The following is a 27,174-nucleotide window of genomic DNA, read 5'->3' as shown; positions in this document are numbered from 1 at the left end:
TGGCCATAATTTAAAGACACATTTTAAAAAACCACTCAAGAAATAGCCAGATCTGGAATTTATTTTTTTAGTTACATGTATTTTTGTGCAAGAAACAGCATTTTCAGCACAGGCAAAATGCTTTTGTGTGTATTCAGATATACAATGTGCAAACTTTATGTAGAATAAGTCTCAAACTACAAACAGTCTTCAAAACTGTGAAGTTTTTGAAGTCTCTCACAGCAGAAAGAAAATTACTAATATTATTCATTGCTTCATTGGATAAAAAAATTAGCAGAGAATTATAGGCTGAATCTCCCTTATCTGGAATTCCAAATTCAAAACTATTTCAAAAACCAAAAACTTCTTTCACAGGTGGCTGAGATAGAGGGGTGATGCAGAAGGGAGGCTTGGAGTGGCCAGGGGCTGCTCTGCCCGCAATTGAGCCCTGACCAGCCTGGGACAGTGGCGACTTGAAGGCCTGCTCTTAAAGAAGGCTGCTGCCACTGTCCCAAACCAGCCACCAGCAAGGAGGAGCTTTTCATAGCTCTTTTTGCCAGTGGCCTCACAGCGGCTTCTGGCCATGTTGGGGGTATATGTCACCTGTACACTACACCACTGAAGCGGCTGGAACCAGCACTTTTTGGCCTGTCTGTTTCAGTTAGTTTGTCTATTTAGACAAATTAAGAAGTAATTTACTAACTTCAGCACGTTCCCAGTTGCTTGGCACCTGCCTTCCCAATGCAGAGCTTCCAAGTTCTGCCCTCTATGGCGGAAAAAACAAACAAACAGACAAACAAACCCAGTTTATCTTCCCTAACTCTTCAAATCCTTACCTCTGAGCTTAGAAAACTGTGGAGCATTGGACAAAATCTTCAGGACTTCTGTCCCATCCAGTTTCCCAGATTCTTTAGTGGAGAAACAATGATAAAATACACATGAATAACACTGTATCTAAAATGCATACATTATCTACTAAAGATGCATGGCAAGCACCATTGTATTTGTCATGAAGACGACGCAAAATTTGTACAGGTTTGAAAACCAAACTATGTGGATTCTTCAAATATTGTTATGAAACACCCAGGCTACTGTTGCTCCCTTCCACACATTTGCTTGAAGGTGAAGGGACCCACTGGGCAGAGAAAGGAAAGGGAACAACAGTAGTAGTTGCAAGTGCCAATAGGAGTGAGCTTGGTCTTCAATACCTCCATTCTGTGGAACATAAAAATATGACATGCAATTAGCAACATCATTATGGAACAATCTAATGAATGAGTTGGAGAATATGAGCCAATAGCAGCTGGGGTTCCCATGTCAGTGGGACAGTGAACTTTGCATTTTGGACAGCTTTGGAGGAACTATGCAAGTTCTGTACCTCTTGGGGGATAGAGTTCAGCACCTTTCCCCATGTTTTTCTATCAGTGTCTGGGGCTATGCATCAAAGCAGTCGACATGGGAAAATAACACTGTGTAAGCCGTTCCTAACGAAGATGCTGTGATTCATAGTTCCAAGCCAGTGATGTATTGAAGCCTTTTAGTCCAAGCCTCAAGTCTAAAGCCTCCACCTTCAAGTCTCAAATCGAGTCTCAAGGTCTTGTAAGATACTTTCAAGTCAAGTCTCAAGTCAAGTTTTAAGTCTTGGTGCCAACTTTAGCAGGAAAAAAAAAGAGGTGTGGAGTATATGTGTGTGGAGGCGGGGGGAGTTTCAATAACCAGAAAGTCAAGAAGCCATGCACAAAGCTGGTTGTTGTTTTTTTAAAAAAAATCAAGATTGCATTTTAGAAAAATCAGGCCTATTCAGTAGTCTGTCCCTGTTGCACATCCAAAGAGTCTTCAAAAGCTTTTCCTAAAAGCAGTAGGCAAAAGATTCCTCCATATGTATTTCTTCGAGGGGAACAGCAAACACGTTAAGCAGTGGGCTTGAGCCAGGGGTCTACAGTAAGTGGGGGTTTTCTGCATGGCAAAATACCACTTACGTGATTGGTAGGCAAAAGGAGTGAGATGGAAGCATTACTGTCCAAAGGAGGAAAATCATTTTCCGTTTTGTAATGTTTATAGATAAAGTTAGGCCAGCAAGTCAGTCTTTAAAAAATACAAGTTTCAAGTCAAGTTGAGTTGGTGCGTCATTTATTGCCAAACTGAATCCAAGTCAGATTATTAAAGCAACTTGAGTCTGATTTGAATTTGAGTTAGTTGATTCAAATCTACATCACTTCTTCTACCTGTATGTGTAGGGGGTCTCTCATCCACTTCACTTCTCAGGCCTATCTCTGGTTAGCAACAATAGTTCTTCAACATTGGACAAGGATGCCTGGTAGTTACATTCCATGGGGCAAATAATTTTCTCCAGGTTTTAATCAGAACTAAGGAACTGGAGAGCCAGTGTGTGTCATTTCAGAATTGGACTATGACTCTGGAGATCAGGGTTTGATTCCTTGCTTGACCATGAAGACCCACTGAGTGACTTTGGGTGAGTCCAACACCCTCAGCCTCAGAAAACTCTGTGATAGGGTTGCCTTAGGGTCACCATGAGTTGAAAATAACTTGAAGGCATAAAACAACAATAACAACATAAGAACTAAAGAACTAGTGAAGGCGATGAACCCAAACTCCTAAACAGATGAACACTTCCCATAGTTCCTCCAAAGCTATCCAAAACTCAGAATAGATTCACTGTCCAACTGACATGGCAGCCCTGGTTGCCATTGGTATCATATTCTCCAGTCCACTCATTAGGTGTTGCTAAGTGCAGGCTGTGTTTTCATGTCACCTAGAACAGAGGCACTAAAGATGAAGGTCACCCCTATTTCTTAACCTTGCCTTTTCATTAGCACTTTTTAGCACTTTACATTTCATTACATATCCCCACTAGTTTTGCAAAATCTCATAATGATATGCAGTAAAACTGTCTGGCTGATATAGTCTTATACTGGTTTAATTTAACCATAACATGGCTCAATGCTGCTGAATTTGTGAGACATTGATCCTTCTCTGTAAGAGAGCTTTGTGGCTACAACAAACTACAAATCCCAGGATTCTGTACCATTGAACCATGGCAGTTAAAGTAGTGGCAAAATGTATTAATTCTCCAGTGTAGATGAGGCCTCAGTTACATTAAACTCTGAAAATAAAAGATGAAAAAAGAGATACCATATTGTATTTCAGATTTTCATGTACAGATTTGAAAGCTGGACAAAGAAGAAAGGTGGCGAGTCAATTTATTTCATATGTGATATTGAAGGAGAGTTTCCAAATGCCTTGTACTCCCCAAAGACAAATAAATGGGTCAAAGAGAACAAATCAAGCATGAATTCCCACTAGCTATCATACTTTGGACATACTGTTAGAAAATATGACTCACTGGAAATAACAGCGGTGCTGGGAAGAGTGAAGTGGGTAAGCAAAAGACCACACACTTAAACAAGCCACAGCATTAGGTTTGCAAGACCTGAGTAGATCTATGACTATTAATAACAGGGTTTCTGGGAGTTCTCCCATTCAGGTTGCCATAACTTGAAGATAACTTGATGGGACATACTAACAACTATGGTATTAGACAGAGAGTTAGATGTAGAAATGTAATTATATATTTTTTCTATTTTTAATTTGGATTTATAATGGAGTTTATTGACCATCTTGAAAGAAAGGCAAGATTATGTGAATTATTTAATTAAAACTTTACCATCAATAGAAACCAATGCCAGAGCTGCCTGAAGTTCATCAGGGGACAGTTGGATTCCCAAATCTTCCAGAACAGCTGGCAAGTCTTCCTTTTTAATCTTCTCTTTGCAAGTTGCATTGATCACATTGAAAGCATTCTGTAAAGCTATAGAAACAATATTTTGGTAAATGTAATATAACGCTGTCCCAGATAACCAGTCCAAAAGATCACTCACTATAAGATGATCTGAGCTGTGAGAATTTTACTGTAATGCAATCTTGTATTCCAAATAGGTGATATATTTATCCCATTCAAGCAGACAGGTATTTACTGAACTCATCAGGCAAGACCTCATTCCATCTACTTAAAATGATCTACTGCACAAGAACAATATTGCAGCATTCCAGAAGGGACAGTCTTCTGAGACACCATTTAGGATGGAGAGTCAGCCACCCTTGCCTAATCATACATTACATCTCATGAATCCTCAGAAGTACCATATATACTCAACTATAAGTCAACCTCATGTTTAAGTCGAGGGCAGGTTTTGGGGCCAAAACTATGGATTTTGACATGACCTGTGGATAAGTTGAGGGTAAAACTTAGGGCCATGTAACAAAGAATCTAAAGGATGAAGCAAAGAAAAACAATGCCAAAGAACTTCCAAAATTCCAGAAGGCATAACTGTGTGCTCACACGGATGGATGGATGGATGAGAGAATAGAGCAGGGTCAGTGCTTCCAGGACAGATTACATTCTTGCTTTTCACCAAGGGATGGTTCTGTTTTTTATGAGTTAAAGTATAGTATTTACATTGATCCATGGATAAGTCAATCTAGGTTTTTTGTGTCAATTTTTTGACTAAAATTTCTAGACTTATACATGAGTATATACAGTACTTACATCACCGGCTAACCCAGTACATACACAAAAGTCTGGAAATAGCTGACTTGCCAGTTTTCCACCCCAAGTGTTGAAATAAATAGTTATATGAATCTACATGTATTAAATTTACATGGTATAATGGAGCAAATTATGTCACCTTTAAAAAAAAATTGGGGATCCCTTCTCCCTGACATTGAGGTCCCAGTTTAGATGACGGAGGGACATTCTATCTCATACACCTCTATCCTCCATTCTATTTGTGGTTATCAACATACAGATAGAAAGTAAGGCATATCAGTGAGAAACTCTGACAGAAAACTGTGAGTTTAGTATTAATTGGAGGTGTCAAAACTAGTCCCTTCCTTGATGTATGCACACATTCCAGCTTCTTTGAACATATTCATGGATCACTAAGTCCTAAAAAGAGGAAAGAATTTGTATAAGAGCACGCTAACCATGGAATTCAGTGAAGGACTGGGCACCAGTGATATTCATCATGACGTCTTTAAAATGCACTTTTCCATCACCTATAAGGGAGAGAATGGCAGACAGTATGAGTGGAAGAAGTCATAGCTATGCATAAAAAATCCTGAGTATGTGCCTGGAATGGCCCTCCATGATGAAGAAGGATTTTGCATTGAATAAACTTACCTATTGAAAGTCAGGTTATGTCTGCATGGACCAGAATACTGTAGGAATAATCCAGATTATTCTGGCACTGGAGTTGCCCTGACATCCCCTTGTCACCTGGCCATTCTCATTGCTACACTGGATGGCTTTTCCCTCATGCATCCCACTGTGTTGCCTGGCATGGCCACCACAGAAGTGAGTCATTCACTCTGAGGTTAGAATGAGGCACCCAGTGTCGATCACATGTCTGAGTGCCTTGTTCTAACCTCAGAGCGAGTGAGAAACACATTGTAAACAACTGCCCAGAGTCATAATGGAGGGTTCTGGATCATTTGGGAAGATATGGAGCAAAAGGTATTTTAATACATTATAAGGGAGGGGTGTATACCATAGATTTGGTGCTGAACTGGAAGAATGCCATCTGGACTGTTCAGACCAGAACTGGGGTTTGGGCCATGCATCATCCAGACTCCTTGCAGAGAACACGGAAGGAAGACATTTTATTTGGTCCATGCAGACAGGGCCCCAGTTGTAGCCCACAGGCTAGAGAGATAATCAGAATGCTTAGCATTTGTATGGTGCTTGAAACTGCAATCCTCAATGCACTTACTAATGAATATCATAAAATATAATGGGATTTATTTCAGTGCAAACTTTCACATGCTCTTATAATATGCATAATACTTACATACAATGTTTCTGCAAATGACATAATAGCTCTGTAATATAGGTTGAAGTTATTATTGGGTACCTCTGCACTGGAAAACTGGGAGAAATGATTCAGAATTCCATCCTGACATTAGTGGGACTGGAAGTGAGAATTACATAGTTCAAACATATAGTGTGCTTTTGAGTTATCATGACAGAAAGTTCTGGGCAGGTGGTGGTAAAGATATGGGTTCCTATTGGATAATATATGTGATATCACTATGATTATATGGTTTCCCTCCCCAGTTTTAATGAAGTCATTTTTTGTGCACCTTTCCATAATGGCGAAATGGAGCAGTATGTCACATTGGTTAAAGTGACCATATCAATACGTGGAATGCTGATATCTAAGCAGTGTTCATTGTAATCTCACCTGAGACTGTAACAGAGTTCTTTAGTTGTTGGAGCTCCTCTGGAGTCAAATTGATGCCCATACCAGCCAAAGTTTTTGGCAGATCATTCACATGGATTTGGTCATCTTTGATATCACTCATTGCATTAAAAGTCTCCTTCAGCACTGCCAAGTACAAGAAAGAGGAAAACAAATCTGCTCAGTTTTCATCCGTGTGGAACTGAGACTCACACAACACATGACACTTGGTGCAAAATGCTTTCACCAAATGATATACCCATATCTTGATGAACCCAGTCTGGTGTGGTTATGCTGAATGAGCACACAGCAACTGTGTTCTCATTAAGCAGATATCTGTTCCCCTTTGCTCACTTCTTGTCTACTACAGTTACTTTGCATTGGAAAAAAAATCTAAGTGTCAGGGAAAGAATTACTCAACTGATCATCATATATGAGCCTGAGACTTCAAGGGAAAGATAATGAGAACAGAGATCTTCTGCACAGTAATTTAATTAATGAATCCAACTCCAAAGGAGTAGATCTCACAATTCACATCCATGGAACAGGAAACTAAAACTGTGTTTTGTCCTTACCAATTGCTTTTGGGAGTTCTGGTATGACAATGGAAATCCTCATGAATTCTCTGAAATTCACCTTACCATGACCTGCAAGGCAAAATCTTGTTCAGATAGGGACAGCAGAACTTGGAAAAGTGCTTTGGACTATAACTCCTAGAGTCCCCCATCCAAGCATGACTAGTGCCTATGATGGCGGTGGGCTCTAGGAATAATTGTAATAAAAAGGCAATGTTTTCAAGTTCTGAAGAGTAGAGCAAATAGTTTTTTTTAATGTATGAGGACAGTACCAGGCCCTATTTGGAAGGCTTACCATCAACTTGGGCTGTCTTCATCACTTGTTGCAGTAATTCATTAGCTTCTGGAAGATCCATGCTGCTCAGGGTAGACTCAAGGGCATAGAGGTCAAACTGGTCCCCCTGGAGTGTGCTCAGAGTCATGCAAGTCAGCTGTAATTCTGCCAAAACACACTCTTCAAGGTCATCAAGACAGCCTAATGCCACTTTCCCATACCAGGTGCCATCTGGATGTGTTGCCCCTTTACATGCCCCTTTATAGTTCACAGTTCACTTTTCCTGTGCCCTCTCCTGTCACATGACCCCTTTACCTTTTCCTCTATCTGTTTTCTCTACTGATCTGATATACCCCCCACTATCCACTTTTGAAGCTATCACTTTCTTCTTTCTCCTTTCAGTGCTTAATTTCTAGTATAGGGGAGGAAGGGATGCAAGCAAGAACATATTCTTTCTATCTTTTAAAAAAGGGAACCAGTCACTAACTCAGAATCTTGTAACTGCAAGTCCCCCAGGCCAGCTTTGCTATTTTGAGAGATCTCTTTTCACTTACCTGGATTAGTAATAAAAGTACTAGTATGGGCCACCCCCCTAAGGAAGTCCTTCAGATTTACTGTCTTGTTGTCTGAAAATGGAGCAGAGAAGAAAGGTGCAGATGTGGACAAAACAGAAAAATAATATTGTACAGGCTAAGGATCTCCTCTCTCCCACAAACTGGAGATTGTATTGTTTTAAATATAGAATATTTATTTCATGCTTTTTAAAATATAGATATAATACATGTATGTACACATCCACATGTATACACACACAGTATCCCCAGCTCACAAATAATTTTCATTTACAACCCAAGACACAACAGATACTCACCATCAATACTGCAAAAGGCCAATGCCTCTGATAAATCCTTGGAGGGTAAGTTCATGTTGAAGCTCTTCATAAGTACTTGTAAATCCTCTACACCAATCCTTCCATTTTTTAGTTTGGCAAGAATGTTAAAGCCATCTGCTAAGGCTATAGGGAAGGGAAGATGTTAGACATTTAACAAAGCACAGGGGATATTAAACTGAGCAACTAAGTGTGACCGCAAGGTACTCAAGGTAAAAGGACAAGAATCAAAGGTAAATAATACATTCTAAAAGCTTATGCGGATGATCTTGCAATCTTCCTTGAAGAACCCACAGAAAGCGTTACCAAGTTAATGGATCTCTTTACAAGATTTGAAAACATTGCAGGCTTCCAAATAAATAAAGAAAAAACAGTGTTTATAACAAGAAATATGACGAATACAGAAAATAACAAACTACAAGAAATTTCAAATTCAATATAGTTAAGAAAGCAAAATATCTTGGCATTTGGCTAACAAATAAGAACACAGACTTATTTGATAACAATTACAAAACAGTTTGGAAAACCATCCAACAAGACTTGCACAAATGGACAGAACTGAAATTATATTTCATGGGTAGAATAGCAGCAATCAAAATGGCAATTCTCCCAAAACTTAACTTTCTTTTCACAAACCTCCCAATAAAAAATCATTAGGAATCTGTAATCTGTGATTTACCCAATATACAATTATACTTTCAAGCAAACATCCTAGTGTGGTTGTCAGATTGGGTGAAACTAGAAAACATAAAACTTTTAAATCTGGAAAGCTTTAATTTGCGCTTAGGGTGGCATGCCTACCTCTGGTATGACAAGAGAAAGATACACAAAGAATTTCAGCACCATTTTATTCATAAATCAATCCTTGCTACTTGGAGGGAAAAATAAAACATTTTTTTCTATTCAAAAACACTAGGAAACCCTTCTAGGAAGGACCAAACAATTACAGGTTGGATAAGATACAAAGGCATCTTGAAGAAAAAACAGCCAAGGCCAATATGAATTAAAACAAATAAATGAAATTCAAGGTTTTGCACTAGAAAGACACTGGCTAGTCTACAAACAACTATTAGATAGATACAAAATAGATCAAAAGGAAGGAGACTGTAACAATATTCATGAACAAATTATATTAATCTTTTAAAATAAATAAAAGTGTGACAGAAAGGTACATCTAACCACATTGTTGTCCGCTGATTGTGGGAATATATTTTGCTCCATTGTGCCAACTTTGTAGATTTTTAGCCACAGGAAAAATACAATGATGTCATGATTCTTCAGTGATCAAAAAGAAACATAAAACTGTAATGCTAAGCCCTGCAACTTCCAACCATTCAGAAAAATGGACAACATGACATAATAAAAAAATAGTAACTGAAAACCACAAGAATGTGTTTTTTGATGACTTCTTCACTCTGTCAAATAGGAGTTTGACTCTACTGGAGTTATTTCTCTTACCTGCAGATGTTTTAAACTCTTGATTCCTTATCAGAGCCCTCAAGAAGTCATTGAATTTTGCTTGCCCAGCTTCTACAAATTACAGCAGAGAGAGCAAATTAAAACAAATAAAAACACTGTGTGAAAAAACTGATTTTTTTTTTTTTTACTATTCACTAGAGAAAAAAAAGCTAAGGGACCGATTAGGTATTAAAGGAAATGCATTGTCCCTATGGTTGACCTACAAGAAGAATCATCCTATAAGATTTCCTCAGAAAAATTTGTCTCAACCGTTAGATCTGCACATTAAACCTGTGTTTAGTTTCAAAGAGCCAACTACAAAATAAAGCATGATGATATGCTGGTGAAGAAAAATCACATGCTATAGCAAACCGATACCTTTCACCATGGAAAGGAGCAGCCCCTTTAAAGTATGCTAAATGTATAATCTAGATTAACCTTGAGGCAAAAATTTTGAAGCTTGGGACCAAATGTCAAACTACTTCACAGATAATCAAGGGACCAGATCCTGTCTGATCTTGGAAGCTAAACAGGGTCAGTTCTGGTTAGGATTTGAATGGGAGGCTTGCAATGAATACCAGGTGCTGTAGGCTATATTGCAGAGGAAGAAACTGGGAAAACCACCTCTGAATATTTCTTGCCTAAGAAAACCCTATGAAATTCATGGAGTCGCCAAACATCAACAGGTGAAATGAAGGCACATACACACATATATATCATTAGGAGCAGAAATTCCATAAATAGTGGAAGATTCTGATTGTCACATCAGAAGCTTTCCACAATTCATATGGTTTGCAAATTGGCTTGCTTTTGTTTGGGATTAGTTATCAGAAGGTAAACACAAGATTTGTTTGCAGTTCAGACACAAAGCTCTGTTAGAATTGTGTTTTGGGATCCTAACAGTTTTCCAGCTTCTATTGATGGTCCTATGTGTAACATATAGTTTGATTCCTAGCAAATTTTCACAAGAACAGAGTGAAATAGATGCGCACAAGCCCTTGATAAAGATGTTTGCTTTTAGGTGTCCCTAGTTTCCAAGAACAATCTGTATATTCTAATACATGTTTCTGGCAGTAAATCACTGTCCTTCTTTTGTTCCTACTCTAGTTTTGGGAACAATTTCAGGGAAGCCTTATGATAGTTTCTTAGCATGGATTGTTGGAATTATCATCCCTTAGGTTGCACTGAAACCTGTTTTCCAGTTTACCAGATGTTTTCTTTTCCCAGATCATTTTCAGGTCATTGCAGAATGAGGTGACCAAGTGTGTTTTTCTTTCTTTTTCTCCATTGCTCAACAGGACTTCATAGCTGGTTTCCTATATGTTTCCCAATTTGAAAGGACCCTGTATGAGCAGTTATTTTATGACATTTCCCCCATTACTTTAACTGATAAAAAGTGGTTTAGGATATAGTCCACTTGGAGAGATAGTGCACAGTTTCCTCTAAGAAGTTCCAAGCATTACGGAAAACTTTGTTCCAAAGAAAGGAAACAAGATTGGAATCTTTTACTATCGATACAGAAATGATCTATCAGAAATATTTCGTATAGCTTTCTGTAGAATCTATAGAACAAAGGGCATTATCACACCAGCCCCTTTCATGCTGCAATCCTGCAAGCCAAAATAAAATGGCAAAATGCCAGTTTTAGAGCAGCCACCATTGTACTTCTTCATTTGTGCAACCAGGAATGTTGCCAGCACCGTGTTGTCTTGCTGTCCTCTCCCTTAATGCCTCCGTCTCTCCCTTATGCCTTACCCAACATGCCTTTAGTTTTTCGTTTTTGTTTTTTTACAACTGTTTTCGCATAATTACTGAGTTCTGCAGCCCCAATTTAAGGTTTTTAAAATGAATTTTCAAAATTCTGAGGCTTCAGAGCTCCGAAATTGTGCAAAAGACACACACACACACACACACACACACACATATATATATATATGAGGAGGAGGAGGGGAAGTAGAAGGAGGGGAAAGTGACATCATGTGACTGCCAAGTGCGTGAATGCCCTGGGAATGGCTTTTTGCACCCGTGGCATTGCACGATTGGTAGTTCATTCACAGGTTTTCCCCGTGAATGAAAAGGCACAGGGCAGCTATGGGAGGGAAGTGGTATCGTGCGATCATCGTTACTGATGTCGCTTCCTTCCCGCATGTGATAAAAAAACCCAATATGTGGATGGTTAACCTTGCAGACTTACCCGTCATCTGTGCTGAAATGAGTACCTGGGAGATCACCTCATTAGCTATTTGTAGGCCAAAAGTATTCAGCTTTCTTCTCACACGTTTTGACTTCATATTCTTGTATTCCTTGATGAACTTGAGAGCAAGGATGGCCTCAAACACAGCTGCAGCAGAGAACAGCAGCAGCGCTATCAATTAAAAGTCAGGCTTAAAAGCTAAGGTTCTCACTTTGAGACACTAGAAAAGACCACTCGCAAAGGCCAGATCTTTTCTGCAGAGAATTATGCCACATCCCATTTCAGGGATGGGGATGTGGGTGTTATATTTTGTTTGTTTGTTGGTCCAAAGACTGCACTGGCTCCAGGAAAGCACGTGAAAGGACCCGAATCAGAATTGGTTGTGGGTAGATCCCAAAGTGGCGAGGTCCAGAACCCACTCGACCTCACACCTGCAGCAATACTGCAGTGTTGAACAGTAACCTAAACCTACAGGTGATACTGCTCTAGTGTACACAGGGGAGATGTTTCAGACAACTTTGCTTGACCTTAAATGACACTCCCTTTTCCTCCCCCATTCTCAGGTGGCAAATCAGGAGGCGTTTTATTTGATTTCTGGAGTGGTGGGGAAGCTTATTACCAACCGCTGAGGCTTCATCTGATGGCTGCCATTATTTTTTATGCTCAGAGGTCCAGCAGCTATATTGTGATGATTTTCACTCTGCAGTCTTGAACGGAGCCTCGGAAATGCTCTAAATCAATAACTAATATAGCTGCGCTCTGACAGGGACTTCTAGAGGGAAATTTATGGTTATCAGTGGGGGCATTTAAGTGAATGTGTCTCTGTACAAAAGCATCATTTCTTTCTTCCTTCCTTTTTTTTAAAAAATCATGTCATTGTGAGACCTAGGCTGGAATCCTGTTGGCACACTGTGTAGCATAACTACACTGGCACAAGCAGTCGCAAAAGAAGGAGAAAGGTATCAGCTATTGAGGATATAAAAAGCTATCAGCCCTCCACAGGCAAAGTGAGGGAGCCACCTCCGGTGGAGAACTATATGCTACTTCATGGGCCTTCTTTGCACTGTTTGTGCTAATCTCTTGCTCTTAGATGCAGTGCCATGTTCAACTGCCAGGGTAGTTGGCTTTTATATGTGGATTGAAGGCGAGAGAGAGAATCTTGCCCATTGCAGCCAGCACTATATCTTTGGCCAATGCTAGGCTACAATTATTTGTGAGCAGCTCTGAGCACAGTACATTGTGAAAAACTAATATATGAACTAGACTAAGCAAAACGTTAAAACAGTAGCAACTTGTAGCTTCCATGTCAATTGGATAGTGATGATACGGTTTACTCTGAACTTTTAAAAAGGAATTATTTAAGGTGAGTCCTTGCCCTCAAAAGCATCTTGGATGGTTCCTGTAAACTAGTGTCAATCAAAACAGAGAACATTCACTGCTCCACTGTCATGAAAGCTACCAGCTTCCACTGCTGTAAATACAGATTACTCATAACACAGATTAATTCTGGAGCAGAACAAGATCTTACCTGAATATGTTTTGAACAACTTTGTTCCTTTCATAGCTGAAGTCAGTTCAAGGACATTTAAAGTCCCATCGGCTACAGAAAAAACCCAAGCAATTAGGTGATCATTATAATAGAGACTTAGTGAGTGCATTTGATGAACTGAGTAGACTCCACAAAAATATTATGCCAAATCAAATGTGTTAGTCTTTAAGCTACCACAAGATGTTTTTTGTGGGTTTTTCAGGCTATGTGACCATGTTCCAGAAAAGTTTCTTCCTGACGTTTCGCCAGCATCTGTGGCTGGCATCTTCAGAGAATGCTTTGCCTGGAAAATTTGGGTGTATATATACTGTGTGAGCCTGGGAATGCAGGAGTGATTGCTTACCACAAGATGTTCTTGTTGCTGTTTTTGCTGCAACAGACTGACACAGATATTCTTCTAGATTTTATTTTGAGTACTGTCTTACAACCCATCCCTCTTTTCTGAGTTCCCCGAAGAGCCTTCCTTGCTAACCTCCTTCTGTGGAAGGGAAATCACTTTTTGCCAATAGTCTGTGCAGTGGCTGAACACATGTGCCATGAGCCAGGGAACACAGTTTCATCCATGTACATGCTAGGTCACCTTAGGCAAGTCTTGCTCTCAGCTATAGGCCTCTCTCTATAATACAGGAATAATATGGCCTACCTTTCATGGTAGCTGTAAGTATAAAGAAAATAAAGTCTCTAAAGCAGTGGTGGGCAAAGTGTGGCCTGGTTTTACAAGGTCATTTCTTTAGTCCTAAGATTCCCCAAGAATGCTCAACAATTTTTTTCTGGCAAAAGAGATGATTTGTTGGGGTGCACTCACACTGTTTACCCTTGGGGTCCTTTTTCACATCTAGATGCAGATGTTGCACTTCCTTGTTCAATGCAGTATATTAATAAAAAGGTTTTATTTATTTAGTGTGCATATTTTCATTTGCACATCCGTGTATGTTCATATTTTAACATTTTATAAGGAAATAACACATCATTCAAACTAGAACGGATTTATTTAAGTAAATTCAATATTTAACTCAATGCATGTGTAAATTTTATGTGTAAAAAAAATTGGGAAGAGGAAGAGGAAGAGGAGAAGGGATCAGGGCCTCCAAGTCTCACATACCCCTTGCACACACCCCTGGGGATCCCACCACACTATTTGAGAACCACTGTAGTAAATCATGATTTGCTTCCTCTCAATTATCCCTGGATTAGGTAATTCTGACATGTCGCTGTATTCAGTGTGACTGGGTTATTCAATCACTCTTGCTACAGAAATATTGCAGAATTACTGACCTTAGAGATGGATAACTTCTGTATCTCTGCAGGAGTCACTGCTTTAAGCTTGCTTGCTTCTATGTACCACTTAGTCTGTCTGTATTTATTTATTTATTTAAAAATACCTATTATAATGCATCAAAACCAAAATAGCCTCAGAAATGATCTGGTGTGCTATTAGCATAAATCCAACTATTAGTTCTAACTGTGTGTGTTGTCTGCCTTCAAGTCTTTCCTGACTTATGGCGACCCCAAGCCAACCCTCTAATGGGTTTCACAGCTGAGCAGGAATAGAACGGTAGTCTCCAGTCCAATGCTCAAACCACTGTGCCATGCTGGCTCTCTTAGGGGTGAAACAGATGGGCCAAATAAAGCAGTTTCAAACTGCTTTGAAGGCAGGGCGTTTAGATGACGCATGCCTCCCTAGCAGGTGGAAACCACATTGAAGCTGCACTCCGGAGCTTAAAAACAGAGCAAAAAGAATCCAGAATATTCTGATTTAGCCCCGAAAATATGCACCATTGACCCTGTGTATAAATGCCCCAATGTGAGATCAGTTCTAAAGGAGCGATCCATCCTAACCCTAACTCTAAAGCTGCATATAAATGCACCAGTGCAGGTGAGCATTAAAAGAGTGCAGAGCCGGTGTACCCAAGTGGTTGGAGCTGCAATGCAAAAAAGTGGGGGCAGTGGAGTGAAGGGGAATAAGGGGGCATGTAGGAGGACATGATTGTGCTTTGACAGTGTTTTACTGGGCACACCAATGTGCCAATACCCTGTACTGGTGGAGGACTGTAGTGCGACTGTTTGGCCAATCAAAGTGACATGGCCCCTGCGCAACTATCCAATGTGATAGCCAGCAGTTAGTTGCTGGTGGTGTGTTTGTGTGATCGTGTGCATGCATGATGGGAAGGCAACAAAAAAAAATTACCCAGCAGTGCAGTTTGATGCTTCACCATGCAGATGAGCATTTAGGCCACCTTCAAAGTGGCCAGTGTGCACAGTGGGGTTTGATCCACTTCCAGAAAATACAGGTTGGAGCTGCTTTTTCCTGCCAATCTCTTCCACCACAAAGTCCAATTAAGGGTTAAATCCAATGGATAAACCCAACTAAAGTACAGTCATCCCAATTCGTGGGGGATCCATTCTGCCCACCCCCGCAAAAGAAAAACAGCAAATATTGAAGCTCCATTGTTTTTAATGGTTACATGCTCTCCCCCCCCTGCGCGCAACATTTTGTCCATCCTCATTTCCCGTTTGAGGTCAAAACTGCAAATGGGAAGTCAGTGAATCCAGAGGAACAACTGTAAACCCATTGAAAGACTAGACTTGTTAAGTAATTGTGACTCATTTATTAATGGGTATTATTCTTAACTACCCATTATTAAATGGATCACAATTACTTAAAAAGTCTACTAATTCAATGGGTGTACTTTAATCACAGCTATCCATTGGATTTATCCCTTAATCTTATACCTTCACCAACCAAACATGTTATTTCAATGCAAATGTTGATCAGCTAATTAACTGATTAAACCTTTCAATTCTTCCCTGGCCACCTTACAGACATGTATGAAAAATGTTGCATGTGAAGTCCCCCTCAGTTCCAAAAGAAAAACCATTGCTGTATGGACCTCTTACAAAGTTGCAACCTGTGCATTTTGACAAGCTTGGAAAAAATCACAGGCGTAAGACAAATACTCACAAGAGACTTCCATGGACCTTGTGGCCTGGGCTAATTCTGACTTGGTTAGATGGATCCCAATATTGTTGAGGCATGCCTCTAGGTCAGAAACCTTCACTCTCCCATCACCGAACTGACTAAAGGCCTTGATGGTGTTGTTCAGAGCTGGAGGGGAAAAGAAGGAAAAAACCCACCTTATTTAACAACTTGGGCCTGGTACAGATTGGTGTTTTGCACCGGCCTGGGGCAGAAATTAGGGCTTGATAGAGCGGAGTGTCCGCATGCTCCTGAGCCCTATTGCTCACCATAGGTGCCATCTTGGCGCACCGCCATTTACATGTGGTGCGCAATTATTATGTCTGCCGTGTGCAGCACCCAAACAGTGCGGCGCATGACGGGCATCATCATGCACACCAATGGCACCCCTTCTGAGGCGCAAAAAGAAGGCCCCTTTCGGGGCTTCTTTTTCTGCTGTGCACAAGCCGTGCCTTGTGATTGCTGCGGCCTGCTTCTGGGGCAGAAAGGGGAAGCATGTTACCCCCCCTTTCTGCCCGTCTGTCGAGCCCCGTACTGTCACAAAGTGTTTTCACCAGTGCCTGTTTCTGCTTGTACCATGGCTACTTCTATGGTTATGTTTAGGATTCGTAGACATCAAGGCCTAGCTCCTTTTCTCCTGTTTTCAGTGCAAGGGAAGGAATTACAGGGCAAGAGCACAGGTATCAGCAAAACATTGTGAAGTTAGTGGAAAACAATTCACCTAACCAGAGCAAAGCTGGGGTATTTAGGGAGTTGTAGTAAAATTTCACAAGGTGCAAGAAACCTACCCCATTCTTTGGATAATAATGCCCCCCCCCCCAATTTAAATGAGAAACACAAACTGGAAGTTAAAAGATGTCACTGCCTGTCTGGGATTTGCTATGTGGAGCAAGTAGGGATGCAAAGAATGTTTGAAAAGATGCAGAAAATAGTTGAAAAATATATTTCTTGAGTGTTAAGAAACCTTGAGGAGATTCCTGGACTGATAAGAATTTTCATGATTTGGGACTTAATCTGAGCAAAACTCACAGTCACATGTGGTTTTATTGTGCATAAAACACACAAAAGAACCACCTTCAAATTTTGCACAGAATTAGTCCCCAACTACAGCATATTCTACACAGAAAATAATATTTCTATTCCGTTTACTGTGCAAAAAAGGGCAAAGGTTTTTGTACAGAATAAGTCCTGAACTATGAATAGTTGACTCTTTTAAGAGTTGGTGTTCAACACCTTCCTCACACCAGAGAAATTGATATGGAGAAGTTGGGAGAATAACAGCTATAACACCCCTTCTTTTGCATATTCTAAATACGTTCTTTTGATAGTGGTATTAGAAAGAGAGCAGAATTTGTACACTGTGACACAAGATTTTCCCTCTCTTTACAATTCTCATTCTTCTCACAGCTCACCTTCCATTTCTTTAAAGCGTTCTGATTTGGATATCTTCTTTTTGATATTCTCAATATCAATATTCCCTTCCTCTGCAAAATGAAAAGATGATACCATTCAATGATGGGGCAAGTTAGGGAAAGGAACTGCTGTACTGGAACAGAAAAAGGGATAGAACGATGGGTCTGAGAGTGGATACTTTGCCACACATGTAAGGTAATTGCACACAAAAACATAGAAGAGCATGGCTTGCAGGTCGGAGTCCTCTGTTTCCACTGAAAGTCTTTTTTCTGATTCCCAATAAAGGGGCATGGCATATTTGTCACTTTTTGGTTCCTGGTAACAGTTGGAGGCTGAGAAGACAAAGACAAAACCATAGCCTCCTGTGAGAATCTCCTAGTAATACTCACTGTCAATGGGAGTTGTCTGAATTAGTTCCTGATATTCCTCTGGGTATAAACAAATGCCCATGTTCTTGAGGGTGGATTTGAGGTCCTGCAGAGAAACCTTGTTTCCTTGAATATTGCTGACTGCTTTAATTGCATCCTTCAGCACTGAGGGAAAAAGCAAAGTTGAGTTTTGCTCATGGGAACTAATAACTAGCATATGAAAATGAAAACGTTAAAAATGGAGTTCTGGGCCTCATCCCACCCCAAGATTTTCACAGACTTGGAGGCCATACAGACTGGCTGGCCTGTGGGCCGCACGCTGGATGCTTTAAGCTTGCCTCAGGGTGCCATTTTGGCATGCGCCAGTCTACACAGCATCATGGCATGGCTCCAGCTCTGCATCTACATGATGCAGCGCCAAAGAGGCATCATAAAGTCATGCTGTCACAGCTACAACACCCCTTGGAGAGCACAAAAAAGACCCGCTTTCTGTGGCTCCTTTTTGTGGTCTTCAGTGGCCAAATTGGGGCCGCAGTGTGTGGCTGCCACAGTCCTGATCTGTCCAGTAAAGGGGCAGCTACATGCTGCCCATCTGTACAGCCCCTAAATCAGCAGTTCTCAACCTGTGGATCACAACCCTTTTGCAGGAGTCACCTAAGAGCATCAGAAAACACATATTTCCGATGGTCTTAGGAACTGAGACACCATTCCTCTATCCACTGGAGGTCACCACAATATGAGGAACCTATTAAAAGGTCGCAGCATTAGGAAGGTTGAGAACCACTGCCCTAAATGAATATTTCCAGCTATAAGTGCTGAGGCAAACTAGTATGGGCTAAGTAAACTGTAAATTTTCCCTCAAAAATGAAACTGAGTAAACTCAGTAAAGAAAACCTCCTTTAGGGGAGCTGAGGATGTGCCTAAAAGGATATAGCCTCATTCACTGAGGATGGGAACATTGTCTGTCCAACACTGATAACTGTGTCCAACACTATAGAAATGATACATTTTGACACCACCTTAATTGTCGTGGCTCAGTGTTATGGAATTCTGGGAACTGTGGTTTAGTGTGACATTTATCCTTATTTGTCAAAGTGCTCTGGTGCCACAGCAAACAACAATTCCCAGAATTCCATAGCATTGAGTCATGGCAGTTAAAGTGGTGACAAACTGGATTATTTCTGCAGTGCAGATGCAGCCTTTGTTTTTAGCCTCTGGTATATCAAACTAAGGGCTATTCTAGCCTGATGCAAAGCCTGGCTTTTTCCTTAGCAAAAATAATGGGTTGAATCCAGGGGGGATAACGAGAGAGGAGGAGACACTGATACATGACTCTCAATATCGCAACTGCCCCAGCGACAATGTTTCACACCGGGTGACTAGTGCAATTGCAAACTCATTGTTGGGTTACCCTTGTCAATGAAAACGGGTGTCCTAGCCATGCTTCGATAACACAGCAGCTATGGGTCAGAGGTGGCGGTGGGCAATGAGTATTGCCAAAATTACTTTTGTGATCCCATCTAGGACAATTTAATTGAGATGTTTTGTCAGTCTATTTGCTTGCATATTGTTGTTGTAACTTTCACAAACTCAGACAAATTATTCATGGCCCAGCTCAGCTTATTGCAATGCCGCCTCTCCTTCCCTGTTTAACTACGGATTTTACTTACCTGACAGTTCAGAGAAATGTGGAATGTTGGTAAGAACTTTAATGAAGTCTCTCACAACTACCTTTCCATTGCCTGCAAATCAAGAAATAATTGTATGCATATATTTGAGAAGCACAAGAATTACTTTGCTAGAGTGCATTGAAGGTGCATAATAAGCTGCTTCCACAACTGACAACCTAAATTTGTAACCTGGGAGAAAGATTTGTCATGGGCCAAGTCAAACCAGGCAAATAGTGGCCGAACTGCTTGTACTTTCAGTTCAAAACATGATTCCCTTTTGTGGCGACTAGTTTTGAGGTATTCCTGGAGTCTGCTGCAGTTCACAGGGGCACTAAAATAAAAAAGAAAGCATCCTTTCTGTTGCACTGCTGGCTGGGCATTTCAGTGATGTGGATGAGAAAGACGCTCTTCAAGGACTTACCATCTACAGGTACCTGTTTTAGGGCTTGCTCAAACTCTTGGTCAGAGAGTTGGATCCCCAAGTTTCTCACAAAGAAAGGGAGATCATGCACAATCATCTTGTCTCCTTCAATCTTCTCAATGCCTTGAATGGTGTTCTTCAACACTGTAAAATTGCAAACATGTGCACCTGTAGTCTCAAATCAGATTTGGCTGCCTTCCATTCTTAACACGAAAGCATGCTCAGTTGTGGTACCCAGATTTTTAAATATACTTCCAAAGAAAGGGTGACTGGTGTCAGCATACCAATATTTTGGCACAAAAATCAAAGCCTTTTTGTTTGCCAAGAATTTTAATTGGGTGATTTTATCTATTCTATTTTACTATCTTGTTTTATTATCATGAATGCATGCTTTTTGTTTCTATTTTATTTTAAACCCTTTAAAAGAAGTGCCATAATCACTGCTGTCACCAAATATACAAAGGGGTCAAGAAAAAATAAACATGGAGAAATGCAGCAGATCACCCGAAAAAGGATGATATTATGTAACGCATCTGGCCCATTTTTATTTTTATTCTTTTAGTTCACACTAGAGCTCAACAAAAAAATTTCAGCAATCATTTTCCTCAGAAAATGTCGGAGATTTTTTTCTTTTGTTGACTCCTGCAGACAAAAAGCCTTTTTTCCCATAATGTTCTTTGAATTTTCTATTTTTGAAAAATGAAAGCAGGTTTATGAACGCCTCCAATTCCAGGTTTGTAAAGAGGGGCTGGTGCAACCCATGGTGGATCCTGGGATCTAAAAATTGGCTCCCAGATCTCCAAACTCTCCACTAGTGAATGAATGGATGAAAATTAGGACACATGTGGCCCAGCAACATCAGAGTGTGGTCAAGATGGCAGAGGTTATTAATATGAGGCTGCAGCAGTTTGCATTTGCCTGAGCCTACAGGGATGGCAAGATTATGCACCTTACCCAGCGTCTCCTCTCCTCTGTTCATTCAGTACAAACTACTTTTTCATTTTGAACTCAGTTTGCAGCAATCGGAGTAAGCGGAGGATGAAGGCGGAAAGTAAGAGGAAGAGAGAGAAAAACTGGGACATTTTAAGCATCTGAAAACATGGGGTGATATAGGATTAATCAATATTGTGTCTGTCAAATCAAGTAGTTTGAGGATAAAAAATGCTAGTCCTTTCAACATAGGAAGTTTGATTGAAGTATATTAATCCTGATAAATCATAATTGCATCGATTTTATTATTAGTAGTGCTTTTTGAAAAGCAGGGTGAGTTATTTGTAATGCATTTCTTTTGCAGTAGTGTAAAATCATTTAAAAAGTAAGGCAAAGACTGGGAAGGAAATTACTCTTTTTGGAGATAACACACTATGGTTGATCATAGTTAATCATTGTTACTTCTTCTTTTTTTATTAAATGTTAATTGTTATCACAAATATCACACATAGAAACTAACATAAAAGAGAGATAAAACAGAAAATGGTTCAAAAATTCTAAGGTGGTCATAAAATCCGAAATAAAACACGAATAAATAAGTATTTTTTAAAAATCATTGTTACTTCTAATGCAATGCTGGGGAGGCCATTTTTATATTTTCATAATAATGATTTAAAAGTAACCAAAAGTATTATTAGTATAATAACAAGTATCTTTTTAAAAACACTTCAAGTTCTGCTCTTAAGGCTCCCTCTCAATGGATATATTTTATCCAACCCCATTAAAAATAATAATAAATGAAATTCATGTAGTGTATAGGAATTGAGACACAGCACTACCAGCACTGGTGTGAGCCTATTACAATATTAGCGCTGGAGATGGTATTGCCATAATTTTTCTGTCTGTAAATGCCCTTACCCCATTACCCAAACATATGCATAGCCATCTGGTCTACTCACTTGCAAGTTCAGTGAAGAGCCGTGTTTTCCCCAAGGCAACCATGAAGCCGTTGAAGTTCACCATCCCGTCTTCTGCAATGTCAAGGTTTAGGAATGTGTTATGATACCTACTTTTTCAGTGGGATTTAGATAGCCTAGGTAAACCTTTAGGGCAGAGAGAAAGAAGTTCTGGCCATCCAGATGTTGTTGAACCCCAGCTGCCATTAGCTGCGGTGAGCATGCTCAGTGGGTTAGAGATGATGGAAAGACCATACATCCACCGCCACTGCCTTAGGGCTCAAGGAAGACAGAAATGCCTGATTGACTTCTCTTATTACAGATGAATCAAAGGCTCATTGATAAGTACAGTTGGATATATACAGTGAAATCCTGGCTCAGCCATGTAAACCGTGGTAAGCTTCAGAAGAGGGCAATGGCGAACCCCCTTTGAACAAATCTTGCCAGGAAAATCCCATGATAGGTTCACCTTAGGGTCGCCATAAGTTAGAAATGACTTCAGGGCACACAACAACAACAACAACAACACTTGTAGGGAAATGTTTTCATAGGTAATAGCAATAGCAATAGCAGCTTCATTTATATAGTGCTTCATACCGCATTAAGCAGTCTCTAACTGTAAGCTAATTTCTCCTAACAAGCTGGGTACTCATTTTAGTGACTTTGGAAGGATGCTAAGCTGAGTCAACCTTGAGCCCCGGCTGAGATTGAACTCACAACCTTATGGTTTGTGAGTGAGTGGCTGCAACACTGACATTTAACCACTGTGCGACCAGGGCTCCAAATAATGACACAACCCCTAATGTTTATTAGAAAGTATATTGTGAAGCTTCTAAAAAGGAAATCAATTTAAAATACTGTATTGGACATGTGCAAAGGGACAGTGCACACTAAATAACAATGACTAGCAATTAAATGCACATTGTGCAAATCAACCTACTACAATGATTTGGACTGTTAATAAAGTTCAATGTGCTATGATTTCTTTGTAGACTTATGGAGAATCTCTCCACTTGACATTGGTTCAAACAGGTTACTTTCAAAAGCCAATCTCTGCCTGACTGACAGAGCCAAAGCAGCAGACATCCATGTACATACAAATCTCACTTTAAAAAAGAGGCAACATAGAGAAATATTAAAAACCAAAAGAAAAATCAGTAACTTTAGACATATCTGGGAAGAAAAAAGAATGGAATTGCCATCACAGCTTTGTCAAACCAACTCAAAGGTAAAAGTTGTGGAAAGCTTGAGACTCACTCTCCACATCTGCCTTCTTCAGCAGCTCCTGGAACTCCTTGTTATTCAAATTCACTCCCAGTTTCTTCAGGATGGACCACAGCTCATGATCTTTGACACTGTCTCCGGCAAGCATGTTGATGACATCGAAGGCATCCTGTAAGGCTAAAAAGATACTCTAGTTTGGGGCAAACTACACATCACATGCAGGCATATGAAACAAATCATGCACACTGTTTTTCTTGAAAAAACCCCCAACAACTGCTCTTCACAAGAAGGTTAAGTAAACAAAAACAAACAACCCAGAGGGAAGGAAGAGATGCTTAACGCTTTGGCTACAAGCAACTTTTGCATTTTAAATTATTTCCTCCATTGCTTCCTCACAACAAGGTTTCAGGTGCATCATGTTCCCCATCTGTTGCACTGCACACCTTTTCACATCCCTTTCCTGTGTGTCTGCATTTGGGTAGAGAAGAATGAAATGTTCAAACAGAAAAAACTGTGTGTTTAACTCAGGGATGTCAAGTGATGAAAGATACTTGTTTGTCAAAGCACATGCTTGTTCTCAACTGTGTATCTTGCATTTAGGATGCTCTGTTTTGGGATTAGTTGTTAGGCGATAAACATGTGCTTAATCTGAAAGTCTCATTGCTAAGGCATACATCTCTGAAGAACGCATATTGTGAAAGGAGAAAACATACTAACTGCAGGGAATACACATTCCCACTAATATCTAGTTTTACATAGATATAGGTGGACAGATACACATGATAGATAGCAGATCGCTATATGGCAGTCAAACACATTTCAGCAGCTATGCTAGCTATATTAAATCTGTACAACATAATGTAAATACACACACACACACAGCTCTGTAGAGGCTTTTTCATACAACCCTTTCAGCATATGCTGACAACCATTCAGTTTAATTACAATGGCACATACTGAACTAATGGTGTGAAAAATACTCACTGTCACATATTACAGGGTTGCTACCCTGTTCCTACTTCTTTAACCATAGTTTAATATACAAATATTAATCTGATTATGCTCTTTCACGTCACTTTCTATTTATCTGTCTCAGTCCATCGCTCTACCAGTCTATCCGGTATTGGTACTAAACACTGTGTTGGTTAGATTTCTGCATGTTAGACTTGGTTTAAAAGCACAAGTGAAAGGAAAAGAGGCAAGCTTTAACTGGCATCCAGCAAGCTGAGTGTGTGTCTGGTTTTATGGATCCCATAACTAAAGCTTTCTCAGCGGCTGGGATCACATGCAAAAAGTCATTCTGTTCTTAGTCTTTGTATGATGTATAGTTGCATTTTGTATGCCCTGCTCAGATAGCAGCATTCAAGAGAAGGTCAGTCTCGGCTGACTGGGAACTATGGCTGCCATAGACTCAAAATGGGCAAATCAAAGAACTATAAATGAAAAGCTGTGTAGTTTCCAAATGGTGTACACCAAATGCAGAAATTTAAGTGATGGTTACTGAAATCCTTTAGTAAGGTATGATGAGGGAGCAAACCACATTATTATTGTTTGTTCCACACTATGAAGAAATTAAACAAACTTGCTTCCTTTTATTTGGTGGATGCTAGAGACAACATATGAGCCAAAAATTGAACTTCAGAACCTGTTTTGGTTAGGCCTAGATTCTGTGAAGTGTTTCCTCCACTCCTGATAACTAAGGGCCAAGCTGATATTTGTTGGTTTATGTATCCCACAAAAGAATCTTTATGGAGAAATAATGCAGTATTGGTATGCTAGGGCCATCACAAGGAAGAATTTGTAAAACCTCAGAGGAATATTTGTAGGATATGTGTTAAGTCAGCTGCTAGGTTCCCAATTCAGCTGCTAGACAGTAGGGTTGTACTACATTGGTAAAGACCACTTCTCATAGAATCATAGAGTTGGAAGAGACCACAAGGACCATCCAGTCCAACCCCCTACCATGCAGGAACTCTCAGTCAAAGCATACCCTTTTCGTACTGTTTATATTATTCAAATAGTACAGAACTATATACCTCTTCAAAAAAAAAAAGAGGGGGCAGTGACTTGAAGTAAGTTTCTTTAATTTTTCATATTGAAAGATTTGTTTAAATATGGGTATCTTGTGAAATAACAATGAAGAAAACCCCAACTGATACTTCATCTGAAAGCAGGCCTAAAGTTTTGCTTTCTAGTCAGAAGTAAGACACATTGAGATCAGTGGGACTTACTGCCAGAGCTTGGAAATTTGCTTTGTGAAAAACAATTCATTGCCATTACAGATTGAAATCTTTTTATACTGTTACATTTTAAAAAGGAATTGCGGTCATTGCTATTTATGTTACCGTTGCATTATAACTTAAGGTATTATCCTTGCAAAAAGAAAAGAAAGAGAAATTAATTTAAACCAATTACTTCCAAGTTCTGCTTACTGCCAAGAAAATATTCAGGTAAAAAACATGAACCATGTCACAAAGCTAGTCTATCTCAAATACTGGGTTGATTTTAGAGATGGTTGATCAAATCATGGTTTCTTAATCTCAGCTGTATCCAAAATGTTCTCAGTCAAGAAACTACAGTTTAATACCAGAGTGGACAACGTCTTGATGTGGGGGCTGGGACAAACTGTCTTTCCCAGCTGCAGTAGTTCAAATACTCCTTCCTGCGTCACAAAAGTACACAGGCAGGTAAGAAAGATAAGAGAAACAGACCCTTAAAAAACAAAAGTAGCAGCCAATGGAAGCAGATGCAAAGGAAGGCCTGTTACAGACTGCCAAAATAAAGCTGCTTCGGGTCTCTTTGGAGGTATGCTATTTAAATGATGCATGGGTCCTAAGAGTCCGGAGGTTGCACCAAAGCCACAATCCAATCCTAAGCACTGGAGTGCAGCTTTGGTGCAGCTTCCAGATTCTTAGGATGCATGCATCATTTAAACAGCATACCTCCAAAGAGATCCGAAGCAGCTTTATTTTGGCAGTCTGTAACAGGCCTAAGTTTCATTGGATGTGCCACTCATTCCTCATTTAACAGGTGACTTGATCACCATGCAATTTCTGCAGTTTAAGGAGAGAGAGACCTTTCTATTCTTGCCATCATTAGATTTCCCAATAAAGTGAGTAAAGCCAAAGTATCTTTGGCTTGAAAGAAAAAGTCTGGCCTCACCCTTAAAATTAGGTTTGCCCTTAACCACACTCAGGTCATGATCAGAAGCAGTTCTTTGTTCATCTTTCTCAGCTTTCATCTTGATATACACACACCAAGCCTAACCGTCCTTGGCTAAATGTGACAACCTAGTAAAGGAATGGGTCCAATTCCCATTCCCTTGTTAAGCTCAGTATCACTCCACACAATAGAGATCTATTCTTTTGTCATCCATAGTGACTGCTTTCCCATTGGAATGCTGGGTGATGTTCTGCTTCCATTCACTGTCAAGAGAAGCTTATCACCATGTTTGCCAAGGATATTATAGACAGTCCCAGCTGGATCCAATCCCTGTCAGCAGCAGAACAGAGGAGTCATAGGAAAAAACAAATCATGCTCTTTGTGGCATTGCCAGCTCTAGTGGAAGCTAATCATCCACCTTAGTAGATGAAAGAGCAGCCCACAATTCTTTGGGAATTTCTTAAATGGCCAGCTGGGAAGTAGTGTATTTATCCTTATCTTTGGGAGAGATTGTAAACCTGGGACGTGACTGGAAGCTAATCCCATAGCTAAGAATGCAGTAAAGTCACATAAAGTAAATAAGAATTCTTACAAAAATGTAATAATAATAATAATAAATACCATATATACTCGACTATAAGTTGACTTCATGTATAAGTCAAGCACAAGTTTTGGGCTTTAATTAAGAATTTTGCTATGACCCATGGATAAGTCGAGGGTAAAATTTAGGGGCATATAGCAAAGGATCTAAAGGATGAAGCAAAGCAAAACAATGTCAAAGAACTTACAAAATTCCAGCAGACATAACTCTTTGTGCTTACTCTTAAGACTGGATGGATGAGAGAGTAGAGGGGGGTCAGTATTTCATATATTATACT

At 39.9% G+C, this 27,174-nt stretch overlaps 2 protein-coding genes across 3 annotated transcripts in view; both read right to left on the bottom strand.

Annotated features, from left to right (window-relative positions):
- The window catches only part of LOC121935143 (EF-hand calcium-binding domain-containing protein 13-like), a 50,370-nt gene extending 46,674 nt beyond the window's left edge, over nucleotides 1-3,696 (bottom strand). For both annotated transcript variants that reach the window (XM_042476308.1, XM_042476309.1), the window contains exons 1-2: nucleotides 3,665-3,696; nucleotides 816-887 (exon numbers count right to left, since the gene is read on the bottom strand). The gene's annotated coding sequence lies outside the window, so the exon portion shown is untranslated. The remainder of the gene's footprint in view (nucleotides 1-815; nucleotides 888-3,664) is intronic.
- On the bottom strand, nucleotides 579-26,419 carry LOC121933643 (EF-hand calcium-binding domain-containing protein 13-like). The gene is made up of 20 exons (XM_042473625.1): nucleotides 26,297-26,419; nucleotides 23,168-23,311; nucleotides 21,914-21,985; nucleotides 20,025-20,168; nucleotides 19,604-19,675; nucleotides 17,955-18,098; nucleotides 17,565-17,636; nucleotides 16,138-16,281; nucleotides 13,155-13,226; nucleotides 11,627-11,773; nucleotides 9,433-9,504; nucleotides 7,957-8,100; nucleotides 7,640-7,711; nucleotides 7,107-7,250; nucleotides 6,812-6,883; nucleotides 6,240-6,383; nucleotides 4,984-5,055; nucleotides 3,665-3,808; nucleotides 816-887; nucleotides 579-649 (listed from the first exon to the last, which is right to left on the bottom strand). Exons 1-20 carry the CDS (start codon nucleotides 26,373-26,375, stop codon nucleotides 579-581), a joined length of 2,097 nt encoding a protein of 698 aa, XP_042329559.1. The 5' UTR covers nucleotides 26,376-26,419.
- Nucleotides 26,420-27,174: the final 755 nt, after the last annotated feature.

This window comes from Sceloporus undulatus, chromosome 6 (assembly GCF_019175285.1).
Source record: "Sceloporus undulatus isolate JIND9_A2432 ecotype Alabama chromosome 6, SceUnd_v1.1, whole genome shotgun sequence".
Lineage (NCBI taxonomy): Eukaryota > Metazoa > Chordata > Lepidosauria > Squamata > Phrynosomatidae > Sceloporus > Sceloporus undulatus.
The sequence above is the reverse complement of the archived record's forward strand: the minus strand, read 5'-3'. Positions and strand labels throughout refer to the sequence as shown.

Coding starts and splice junctions, on each gene's coding strand:
- LOC121933643 (XM_042473625.1), bottom strand. CDS start 26,375: ATGAAAGCTGAGAAAGATGAACAAAGAACTGCTTCTGATCATGACCTG. Junction 9,505..11,626: donor CATTTCAGCACAGATGACGG/GTAAGTCTGCAA, acceptor TGTAATTTGTAG/AAGCTGGGCAAGCAAAATTC. Junction 6,884..7,106: donor GAAGACAGCCCAAGTTGATG/GTAAGCCTTCCA, acceptor TTTGCCTTGCAG/GTCATGGTAAGGTGAATTTC.